Consider the following 12803-nt stretch of genomic DNA (forward strand, 5'->3'; position numbering starts at 1 on the left):
GCTTACTAATAGAGGCACTACCATTTCATAAGGCATCTCTATCACAGGCATAGAAAACAAAGGTGCTAGGTCCTTCTCCTTTTAATCTCAGGGGAATCCACATACTGTAGAAGCTGCCAACAAATAAATATACAAACGTCAAGTCTGAAATACCCAAGCTGCCACCTGATTTAAACTATGCCTCAAAGAAGATGCCTACTTATCCGGAAATACCCAGCAGATGCCCAACTGAAGGTGACACTGATTTTTGCATGTTTAAAGCAGAGCAAATTTGTCTTATGTTGGCTTTGATGGTACCAATTTTGCCATTAAAGTTGAAACAAAAGGCAACCTTGAGAATAGTTCAAATCATACAGAATTTTTGCATGACGTGTGTTGGGCGTTTTACATTGTCTGCCGTTGTGTGCTTTCTAACGTTTGCTCTCACTAAATACAATCAATGACAAAACTGTATAAAGATCAGCAGTGGGCATTCCAAAGCAGTAATGCAAAGAATGAAGTCATTCTTTATGCGTCTTACATGTCTTTTGTGCTGTATTCCTCATTAGTCTTAAGTTTCTTCTCTCTTTCCACTTTTTTTTTGAGGTAAAAAAGATGCCATAAAGCCAAAATAGACTAAAGTCAGTACAATTCAGGGAACATTTACTAAGCAGCTACTCTGTGCAAGGCATCGTGCTAGGAAGCTGAGGAAGATTCAGAGGAGAATGTGACAGTCTCTGCCTTTGGAAAACTCAAATTCTAGTGGAAGAAATGACTGGAATCTAGTCTAAAATACAAGGTAGAAGGAAATAATGACAAAATGAGGTCTATGTTGAATTGTAAGCACCCAGGAAAAGGAGTAGTTCATTCTGTCTGGATGATTCAGAGTCTGTTTCACAGGAAAGCTAGCATTTGTGCTGATCCTAGAATTTTGATGTATTTAATAGAAAAATGGAAAAGTGACCATTCATTCCAGGTGGAGAGAAATTTAATCTTGTTCATAAGTCTTGGATAGTCACATACTACTTATTTCTTCTAAAGAGCTCAGGTGGTTTTATCATTATTTGATTAGTATGTTATCAGATTTATCATTGGGGAAAGCAAGTACCAAAGAATTGCCCAAAGCATTTCCAAGCTAATAACTGATGATAATTCATTTCCTTTTAACAGTTTATAAAACACTTTCACATACATTCTTTTTCTAGTTTCATTTAAAAAAAGTGAGACTAGACCTTCATTTTCCAGAACTCAAGACCTTTGCTCTGTCCACTGTGCTACTGTGTCTGTCTGTTATAGTGAGTGTTTGCCAGAACACTTCCTAATCACCCTGTCGGCATTGTACTATTGGTTAGTTCCCTCCCTTTCACTCTAGGACGTTCTGCGTTCAAACAAGTCTTTATTGTGCTAAGAGTGTACCATAGCTTTGTCTGATTAACTTTCCTTCTCAAAAATGAAATGGTTTTCTCCTGCACCTGAATTGAAAGGCATGTGAGTAAAGGATAGGGTTGGAGGTGATGTGGCCAATGAATGGACACTAGACACTTCCTTTTTTCCATCCATAGGAGAGCAGATGTGAAGGACCTGCACCAGGATGGTGGTTAGCAACAGTGGCCCGTGCCAAAGCACTTACCAAAGTGATGATGACTAAGGTTGGTCATGCCAGGTACTGTTACTGAGCCTGGTGTAGGGTATAGATGTTATTCACTACCAAAAGTATAAAACCACCAGTGTAAAAGTTAAAATTACATTTCTCTTTTGCCTCCATGCTGGACATAGCTGCTGCCTCAAAGAGCTCACCACCTTAGCAGCTTTCTCTCAGCTAGATCTCCAAAGATATTGGAGGATTAGTGCTCAGATATTTTCTTCCCATTGAATACAAACTGACTTGAGTATTCCAAGTGATTTTTTTTTTTTTAGTATAAGGATTGTATTTGTGATAGATGTAGATAAGGGGATTGGCAGTGCACCTAGAGGTCTGAAGAGTTGGAAAAGAATCTGAACCCTATAAATCCCATCATGTCTAGCTAGTACAGTGCCTTGTATCCTGTGGTTTCCACAGTATGTGATGATGAAATAATGAAAATAGCTGATCCCCAAATTTGAAGGGCAGTTTTTAGCTTTAAAATACTTACATGGTTTAAGACTTTAAAGTATACTTTGTCAGTTCTATTTTTTGGCCAGATGTCATAAAATTCAGGGCTAGAAAGGAATTCCATAAAGTACTTTGAGCTATGACTGGCTTATTTAAATATTGGGGTCCATAATTCCTTTAATATAGAATGATAATTGTAATATTTATCAAATATAAACATTTAAGGCCTGAGGCATGAAATTATAGAAAGCCTCATTTGACATTTTTAATGTGGGGGCAGAGATGGAAAAGCGGATGAAATTTGCCTGCCCCTTCACCTCCTCTTTCCTTCCCTGACTTCGGAAAAAATAAGCCCCTGCAACTCAAGCAGGAGATCTGAATGGGAATTGTGTAGTTAAAGCAAGCCCACTGTGCCTAATACAATTTCATTTGCCTTAGCTATCGCACACAACTTGTGTATAATAATGGTGCCTCGTCTAGAAAAGAGAGAGCATTGACTGGCTTAAGCTTAAACTAACCAAGGGAAATAATATTTCAAGTTACAGTTTTGTTTTGACTTCTCTAATCCCCTTTAGTTTCTAAATTGGAACCAGAGCTAATTAATTCTCTATTCAACCTTATCCCATCACTGTCTAACAAGATACATTGCCTTTTTGCTTATATATTCTGCCATCAAAATCTATGTTTTAAAATTTATATAAAGATAATTATTCTACCATTTCTTCCTTTTCTTACTCCTTAGCCAATAAGTGTTTTCTTTTCTTTTTTTTTTTTTTTTTTTGCCAGTCATTGTGTACTATTTGGAACATGACTTTTAAAATAAATGCAGGCACTAGATGTAAGATTAGTTCCCTTTAATCAAAAGATTATTTTTAAACTGACTAAGGCTGAGATAGGTAGTTTATAACCAAAAAATAAATACATAGTTTTTTCTTATAAATAAGTTATTTTACTCTCCTTACAAAAGTATCAACGACTGTGATTACACCTACCTTTGTGATAAGTTAGTCAAGAAAATGCTTTTCAGATACATTTCATAAACATGTTCTAATTTTTAGAGCATTATAAGATCTATTATAGATATGAAAATATAAAAATCTTGTTTTCATCAGAAAATTCTTTAGATCTACCCTGTCCAGTCTGGTAACCACAGCTATATATGACATTAGTCCAAATTGGGATGTCCTATCACTGTAAAATACTCACTAGATTTCAGAGACTTAGCACAAAAAAAGGAAAATATCTCATTTTTTTTAATATGGATTACATATGGAAATGATAATATTTTTGATAGATTGGGTTAAATAAAATATTAATTTTACCTATTCTTTTTCAATGTGGCTACTAGAACATTTAAGAGTACATACATTTGGCTTACATTGTGGCTTACGTTATATTTTTATTAGACAGTGCTATTCTACCTCATTAAAATACACTGTAAGATTGCTTGGAAATTGAATTAAGACGACTTGGATCCAGCTAAATTAATATATCCTTAAGGTGTCAGGGGAGGATTAATTTGAGAAGCTTGATATTATCTATCCTTAGGTTACATAGGACCTTTCCAGTGGCTAGACACCTCTAAGTAGGATGCCATTCTACCTTTGTGTTGCCTATTTGTAGTCATTGTTCTTTAGATCTGTAGTGGGAATAACTACTTTGAGCTCTTGGTTAAAGTACTGTCTGAAATGGGTTTTGACTAGTAGAGGAACATCAAATAAGAATCATCCCACTGGCTGTTTGCTCTTAGTTCTCCTCATTCTTTAACTTTTAAGTCTTCCTTATTGGGAAGAGCATTAAGAACTTCTGTTTCTACCTCTTTATTCAACAGTGTCAGTTGGCATGCTGACGTCTTATTAATATTTATTTTGTTAATTTGGACAACAGAGTAGAAAAATTCTGTAAATAAATTACCAAGAAATAATTTTTTAAACCACTTAAAAGATAAAACTGAACTTTATTCTTCTAGTACTATACCTGATCTCTTTTTCTCTATATTTTCTTAACCATGCTGTTTACTGTGAGGTGGGTGGCAGATTTTTAGAAGCTTTGCATGTGATCTAACAGAAATGTGAACAGTGATTTAAAAAAAAAAAAAAAAACAACTAATATTTATATAGTGCTTTAAGGTTTAAAAAATGCTTCCGTATACGTTATCTCCATTGATTATTAAAACAGCCCTGTGAATTAAATAGCATCAGGTATTTTTTTAAGGATTAAATGCACCAAAGATTAAGTGACTAACCCAAGTCCAGTTCTCAGTCTTGAGACTCCAGATTGTGTGTTATTGTGAGAAATTACCAACAGCTCTCAAAAGTTGTCTAATTATTTTTAAGACATTCTAAATTTTAAATAAATGAAAAACACAAAAGACAGATAATAAGCATATTTACCTTAGAAGAGAACTGAGATTTAGAGGACACGCATTACTGCTTTTTCATTCCATAGTTGAGCTCTTCGTAGGTATCAGGTCAAATGCTAAATAAATAGCTCATATTTTAAAACACAAAAAGCAAAGCTTTATGAAGGAAACAAGTAAAATTTCTATGATTCTATGTTAATACAAGGTTTTTAAATTGTTTTTTAAAAGAGAATGATTATGGCTCTTCTGACAAATTTTCATACATGTGATCACATTAATAAAACCTAACTTAAAAAAGGCTTCCCTATGGGACTATTTACCAAAGATGTTCAACCCGCAGCCCAGGGCGCTTTTGAATGTGGCCCGACACAAGTTAATAAACTTTCTTAAAACATTATGAGATGTTTTTGCAATTTTTTTAAGCTCATCAGCCATCATTAGTGTTAAGTGTATTTTATGTGGCCCAAGACAGTTCTTCTTTCAATGTGACCCGGGAAAGCCAAAAGATTGGACACCCCTGGTTTAGACAATTCCCAATTACCTTTATAAAGTGGAAAGACATAGTGATGTGGGGACTGTACGCCATATCCATTTGTCTTGGGTAACAATATTTTTATGTTGCATATTTTACTTTCCCAATTGTACCCAATCCCAAAGCACAGTGATGAGGGCTGAGGGAAGGATCTCTGAATCCTTTCAAAGATGTAGCCTAGACCTCAAATTTGCTATGGAAAAGCTACCATGAGTCAGTGGCTTAGGGAAAGATCAGTATAACCAGTCAGCCCTGGAAAGTCATTAGATGAAAGATGAAGGATCCAGGTTCAAGCCTAAAGGACACTTTTACAGTATCTAACTGAACATGTTAACCAGTCCAAAGGTTATAATATTATTGTTGTGAGAAAAAAAGAGGTGAAAACATTTATAAGAATATCACAAGTTATTGGGAAACCCGTTATACTTCAGTGGATTATGAACTATTCCAGTGATGCTGAAATCTTGATATAAGATGCACTCCCAGACTTTAAAAGAACTACAGAGCTTCCTTCTCAGGGCTATCACAGGCTCCATCCATTTTAACAGGCATTTTTTGAAAAGCTCTATGTTAATTAAAATGCTTTATTTATATACTAATTTCTCATCCCATCTTTCAAATGTGAAAAGGAATTAAATATGAAATGGCTAATTTAAAATGTCAGGATTCTTTTTTCCAAGTCAACCTTACATTAAGAGCAGGAATCCTGTGCCTAAGAAATGGTTCCCAATTATCCGGTCTTGGGTTTTGTTATACATTGTACAGAAGTCAACAAAACAAGTATGTAACAGAACCTGCCTAAATAGCAGCCGCCCTCATTAAAAACAGAGAATTAATCAGGGGGTGATTGAAGGAAGCAATGCCTCATATGTTTCCCCCCCTTTTCTTCTTTTCTAATCATAGAACAAAATATGTTACATAAAAGGATCGGAACTATTATGCAGTACTCAATTAGAGGGAGGTGAATAGGTCTCTAACATGCTGTTTTATCAAAAGAGCAGACTGGTGTTTGCATGACTGTTGTTTCATTACAGACCCTGTCATTAATTCCATGTGTCAATACTGCCCTGTAGTACACAGAGCAGACAAGAAAGAAGAGCCCTTGAAAACAAGGGAATGATTTTTGAGTCGTTATCAAGCTAAGTGGCAAGCGGGAAGCTGAAACTCGTATAGGTAAATTCGAAGGGACTCTTGGGAGATCTGCAAGTGGGAAACAAGAATGCATTTTACCAACTGCTTAATTATGTCCTGTTTTTCAACAAGTACACTTGAATTGAATGTTTTGTTTGTATTGCACAAAAACATGTGCTGTGGGCAAGAGTATTCTCTTGCTTTCAGGTCAAGTAAGGTGTTTTATACACATACACGTCTGACCTATTCTATAATGTGCGATTGGGTATGTTAGTATCTGAACCCCAATTTTGCACTGTCATTTTTGGGGGAAAGAGTCATATAGGAACCAGAAGCCCTAAAAAGCAGAACCTTCTCTAAGGTTCTGAGAAGTCATATAAGCCCAGGCATCCCAGAGTATACCATACTTATAGGGAAACGGTGGCTCAGGAAAATGTTAAAATATATCTGGGAAAAAAACCAGACCAGAATATTTTAAATATGGTGTAAATTCCATATCTCCCATCCCTAGCTCTTTAAGAATTATTTTTTTGGTTTCCATTAGCAGTCCCAAGGGTTAGGCTGGGGCAAAATAGGGTTTCCTTTCTTGGACGTGCTTTATCTGTGTCCTCTTGCCTGGCCAAGCCCTTGTAGATTATGGTTCCTTATCGTTTAGTAAGATCAAATTTCTAAATGATGTTTCGTTCCAGTTGAACATTCTTGGAGGCTTATCTCTTCCCTGGCCAGATGCCTGATCAGATGAGAAGCCCGCCATGATACTGTCACAGTGCCTAGAATGGGCTCTTTATCCAGTAGACATCACTGTACTTTTTGATACGAGGGCAGTCTTAACTTGTGTTAAGGCCTGTGTGTAGCATTGAAGGTAAGTATGAAGGAGTTGTTGCTATGTGAATATCTTAATCCTGATACACATTTCAATATACAGTATCTCCGTTTTGCCATGATATACATATATCTGACACATAGCCATCCTTTTTAGATAGGACTTTCATAATTTAGGACCAGTAACTCTTTATGAAATGGCCTGTTTATTGAGGGCCATGATTGAATTTGGATCCTTTTTGTAGCACTTGCCATTGCTTTGGTTTCCCTTTGTAATCATTTTAATCATATGCTGGTAGTCTTGCAGAAAGGGCTTTGGTCTCGGTGTATGTCTGTGACAATTTGGTAGGATGCTGTGTTTGACTCTTAGGTTTAGAATATCTGCATTAGAAACAAAGGCTTAGTAATAATGAGTTTGAGTATCTTTAAAAACCTAGCAGCTTTTTAAATAGATCAAAATTATTTTATAGCCCAACACTTAACCTCTTGAAATTAGTGTAGAATATTGGGGATCATCTTGTCCAACCACTCACTTTATAGATGGGGAGACTCAAGCCCAGAGAGGCAAGTGACCTGCCCAAGGACACCTAGCAAGTCAGTGGAACATCTGAGACCAGAATCTAGTTCCTCCGATGCCCCATAGGGAAGAAGCCTAGTCTATACCAGTTAATGGTTGGGAATTCCAGGCTGTCTGGTGAAAAGGGGGCTTGACTTCTGCTGAACTGTCAGACTACCTGATGATATTAATTCATCAGGAAAATAATTACAGTTAAAATAACATGAGAATGATTCCTGACAAATGGTCTCCACTTATGCCATGTTTACTGAGCACCTGCCGTGTGCTGTGTTCTGTACTAGATACTGGCAAATCACAGCCTGAGAAGACATGGACTCTGCCCTCAAGTTGCTCACAGTCTAGTAGAGAACAAGAAATCTCTGAAAAACATTATACAGAATTTCCTGTGGAATGTTAATCCTGTTTCTAACCCTGTAAATCTTGGTGATGAATGTGAATCTGTACCCAGAGATTTAGCTTTTTTCTTCATTGTTTAGTCATTAGGAGTCCCGTTAGACACCATACCTTTTCTCTTCAGGAAAATGAAAGATAATATCAAGCACAACTAAATTTAACTCACAAACACTTATTGAGGATCTGCTATCTGCAAGGCACTGTGCTAGACACATAGGGATATGAAAATTGAGTAAAGCATAGACATTATCTTTTTAAAATATCAGAGCAGTAGTATTTCATAGCTTTCCAGCTTTGTAATGACAGTTATTTTTAATATCCTTAGAAGTGGGGGGTAAGGGGGCACTCTTGAAATAGAAAACAAGAATACCTTTGTACTCAAGTCCAGACTTGTCAGCCTAGGATTCAAGGTCTCCATTCAAATCCTCTTTTATACCTCATCTCTTTTGAGTTTTGTTTTGTTTTGTTTTCCTTTATCTCAGCCGAGCCAGCCTGCTTGCCAGTCCCTGCACACAACTAACTCTTGCTTCTGTGCCTCTGCTTGACTAATTCTTCTGCTTCTGGGATGCCTTTCTCCCTGTGAATCCATGTCCATCACTGCCATTACAGTCTGGCCTCTGAGTCCACCTACTGCAAGGAGCCTGTGGTCAGCATCCCTGTCTCCTCCTGTGTCCCTCCCACATGTGCATAGTCCATACGACTGGTGAAGGGATATTTCTGTGGTGTTCATTAAAGCTTCCCATTCTTTGTCCACATCTTGCTGATCTAGATACAACAGATTGCAAATGAAATAGTCCAAGATTATAAATTAAACCCAACCAGGTCATTTATCAAGCCTTTTAGGAGTGAGTCTCTGTATCAAATATTTCATTTTGATATTTGTGGGCCGCTAGTTGGAAGGATAGAGGAAGAAGATGAGAAAAGTTAGGATGGGGGTATGAGAAATAAACCTGGGGTCAATTAGAACAAACAGTCACACATCTGTAAATGATCCTCTCCTTCTACTCCCAGACAGGACAAGAAATCTCCTTTAAAACCAATTTCAAATACAGTAAGGGTATACTGACAAATTTTAAAGCTTAAAGAAAGCAGGGCTCTGCCTGTTAATCATCTCAAGCTTGTTAATCTGCTGTTCTGTAATTCTTTCAATATTGTTTAATGTGTGTGTGTTTTATCTTCTGAACTGACTAAAAGCTTCTTGAGGACAGGGACCATGTCTTTTATTTGCCTCTGCATATTCTTCCCCCACTTAATCCCTAACCAGCATGGGAAAACCTTCTGTAAGCACCTGAGGGACAGGAACGGCAATTTGTGGATTCTAACTACATTCCAGCCTAATGTTATACTACACACTTTGTATGTATAGTAGCCTTTTGCCCTCATCACAACTTAGTGTGAGGTACGTGTTCCTGTCCTAATTCTACAGATAAGGAAATTGGAATTCAGTGAGTTCATGTTCTTAAAGCTAGTGACTGATCGATCCAGAATTAGAGCACAGCTCCATCTGACTCCAAAACCTATATGTGCTATTCACTGTACCACAATAATAACAAACATTTGTCCTTTACAATTCACAAGTCTTTGGTCTACATTATTATTATTACTACTACCACTACTTACATCTTTGCTAGTCAGTAGGTGCAGCCAGGATTATCACGACCCCCATTTCACTGGTAGGGAAACTGAGACTTGGAAGCTTGCCCAAGATCACACAGCTGGTAAGTGGAGGAGAATCAGGACTTCAGACAGACTTCCTGACTCCAGATCTTTTTTTTTCTTTCCATGACATCACATTGCTGCCTTAATTCATTTGCACAATGCATGATTGTATGGCCATTGTTCACTGACGCCTTTCCTACAGAGAGTAGAGCCATGTGGAGAAGAAAATAATTCATACCTTCAGAGAAACTTCCATTTTAGTGGGGGTTGATACAAAGCACCCAGAAAGTAAATCTTGAGAAGAATAGTTCACAAGTTCACAAGTAAGAATTAAAATATGGGCCCATTGTTCCATAATGAAATCCTATAATTTGGCCATAAAACTAATTTAATGTTTTTAATTATTTCTGTAATTGGATTAGGGAGCAGGGATAAAGCTGATAGACTTACTTGAAAATATTCTTTCTGGGTTTAGATGTGAAAGTGCTAGATACTTCATACAAGTTAGTAGCTAGCCCCAGAATCATTTTTTTGTCAAAGAGATGCAGTAGCGTTAGTCTCAGGAGTGATGGTATATCCACCCAGCAGTTTATCACTCGATAGAATCTCTCCAGTCCCATCTGCCAGTCCTACTTTTACCTATCCCTACCCTTCGGTCCCTACCCTGCCCCTGAGTTTACCAACCCCTTCAGACCCTCAGTGTTTCATTCCCAGCAGGTTCTCCCTCTTCTCCTTTTGTGTCAGTTGTTAATATGTAGTATCCAACATCACAAAGTCCTTTAGCACAATCAGTTAGAACCAGGAATTTATTTAAAATACAGATATATGATTGATGTCAGTGCTAGAGAGAAGTTTTAATGGAAACATTGTTTCTAGCTCTCCACTGAACATTCCTACCTGGTTGTCATGTAGGCACCTCAAGCTCTTCAGGTCCTAAAATATATCAGCATCTCCCCACCAAATCTCCATCTGCTGTGTCCTGGTCCCATTGAATAGAGTCACCATCCACTTGGTCATCTGAGCTGAAACAACAGGAACTCTCTACTTACTACTCTCCTTCTCCAACCCCTTTTCCTCCCAGTGAGTGGTGAGATCTATCTCAGAAATGTTGCCTTTTCTTCCCACAACCTCAGACTTAATCCAGCTCTCTGTCTCCTCCCCCACACACTATTATGATGACTCCCCCAATGACTTGTCTATCTGCCACTAATTCCAAAGTGTCTATCATGCTGCTGCCAGAGATACTTTCTTATAAAACAAACGTAATCAAACACTCTTTACAGAGTGAAATCGAAGCTCCTTATTTTGGCATTTAAGACGTTGTTTACTATTGCATCCCAAACTACCCTTGCAGGCTTACCTGCTGCCCCTCCTTCATTGAACCTCACCATTCCCCAAACACTGGGCCTTTTCCCGGCTTCATGAGACCCCAGAGATACAAAAGATGAGCTGACACAACCAAAAAGGTCTAAAAGATACAGAATCACACACGTCAGTGGGACCATTCGGAGCTCTTTACAGTCTCCTTTATCTGAAACGCTCTGTGCCCGTCTGCCTAGTACAGGGCCACTCACTGACACCTTATTTGGCAGTGCCCTCCCCAGGCAGCCTGGTCAGTGCTTCATCTCAGGAGCTGCCACACTTCTTTGTTCATAATTCTCTTACAGCATTTACCTCATTCTGCTCGAAATGACTTTTGCATATATTTGCTCCTCAAAGGCAGCAGCTGTACCTGGTCTTCCTTTCTTCCCAGTATATGACATAGTTCCTGTCACATAGTCATTGAACAGGTGTTGAAGATGTGAACTCAGTGTGCTCCTCCACTGCAGTTAGGGCGATTAATCCAGATGCGGTGGGCTGCAAAGATCACTGGACTGGGATTCAGGAGACCCATGTCCCAGGTCCAGCTCTACAACTAGATATGTGACCTTGGATGAGTCATTCAGTCTCCTTTATTAAAGAAGGGGGTTGGACTTAATGATCTCTAAGACCCCTTCCAACTTTAAGTTCTATGATTCTGACCCCATTTCTTGGATTGGGAAACACATTTCCTCCCTCATAATGTTCAGGAGCCTCAACTTAGCCTGTCAGACGTTCACATTTCCCAAACAAAGTTTTCAAACACTTCGAAGTTGTCTACTGGAGCTAGCCAGAGCTCTTCATCAGGCTCCTGTTTTCTTATCCATTGACCACTGAGCTGTTCTCACTCCTCCCCAGGAGGCTTCACTGTGTCTGTAACACCGTTACACTACTGTGTGACTGCCCCTTCCCAGGAGGCTTCACTGTGTCTGTAACACCGTTACACTACTGTGTGACTGCCCCTCCCCAGGAGGCTTCACTGTGTCTGTAACACCGTTACACTACTGTGTGACTGCCCCTCCCCAGGAGGGAGCCCTTCTTTCTCCTAGCCTAAGGGACAACTGTGAGGAGGGAGTCATTTCCCTTCCATGCAAATCTCAGCAACATTCTAGCTGCTGCCATGTGGGTTTTTGGTTATGGACATGTTTTTGGGGGGTGATGCCCATTTCTGTGATAAATAAGTTTTAAGCAGTTCATAGGGGCTCTTCAAGGCCGCTCCTAAGTACACTGCTGACCTTTTTAGGGATGGGAGGACTGGAGTTAGCAACTCAACAGGTACATTCACCATAATCTCCATGTAATAAATAAAAGCCTATGAAAAGATTAAATAAATCTTTCCTAATGCTTTTTGATTGGCTTAATCAATAATTAATCATCTTTAGATGAGGCTGTAACTTGTGGAGTAGATATAATTGGATTAGCTGAAAAGCGGCCATTGGGGAGCTTTGAAGAGATTAAAATGGCTGTCAATCCCATAATTAAACTGCCACAAACAAAAGCAATGGTGTTTTTTAAAAAGGAAGAGGAGGAGGAGGAAAGAAAGAGTGAAAGAGAGAGAGAGAAGGAAAGAAAAGTCGGGGAGAGAGTTGGGGAAGGCCAACTAATTTGAAATGAATCAACAAGTACTTACGTATCACTTAGAGATTGAGGCAAAATCAAAACCGATAGATTTATTCCATTGAATGAAGTGTATGCATATCAAATCAGCCGTTTAATTGTATGCTCCAACCACTGGAGCAGGTGAAATTTTGATAGCTTCAACTTCTCTAAAACAAAACCAATCCACAAACGGAAAAAAAAGAAAAGTTAATTATTCAAAACAGAAGAGACCTGCTCCTTGTCCTGAGCCCATTTAGACCTTGACTTTTCATACTTTTAATTGGCTTAGTAGGTTTGG

The 12803-nt window shown here is 38.4% G+C and overlaps 1 protein-coding gene and 1 long non-coding RNA gene across 22 annotated transcripts in view; both read left to right on the forward strand.

Annotated features, from left to right (window-relative positions):
* The window catches only part of RIC8B (RIC8 guanine nucleotide exchange factor B), a 112330-nt gene that overhangs the window by 97939 nt on the left and 1588 nt on the right, over window positions 1-12803 (forward strand). For 2 of the 21 annotated variants that reach the window (XR_012420568.1, XR_012420570.1), the window contains 4 exons: window positions 92-234; window positions 1542-1628; window positions 6000-6138; window positions 6786-6958. The exons of 8 other annotated variants lie outside the window; for them this stretch is intronic. Coding sequence is in view for 1 of the 13 variants with exons in the window: in XM_005572111.5 (XP_005572168.1) it covers window positions 1542-1581 (40 nt within the window). In the remaining 12 variants the exon portion in view is untranslated. Of the gene's footprint in view, window positions 1-91; window positions 235-1541; window positions 1643-5999; window positions 6139-6785; window positions 6959-12803 lie in introns of all 21 variants that reach the window. 11 more of the 21 variants (XR_282229.5, XR_012420572.1, XR_010579571.2 and 8 more) reach the window with 8 other exon arrangements.
* LOC135966322 (uncharacterized) lies at window positions 10581-12711 on the forward strand. The gene is made up of 2 exons (XR_010579572.2): window positions 10581-11767; window positions 11880-12711. It is a non-coding gene; the product is annotated as an uncharacterized lncRNA (long non-coding RNA).

This window comes from Macaca fascicularis, chromosome 11 (assembly GCF_037993035.2).
Source record: "Macaca fascicularis isolate 582-1 chromosome 11, T2T-MFA8v1.1".
NCBI lineage: Eukaryota > Metazoa > Chordata > Mammalia > Primates > Cercopithecidae > Macaca > Macaca fascicularis.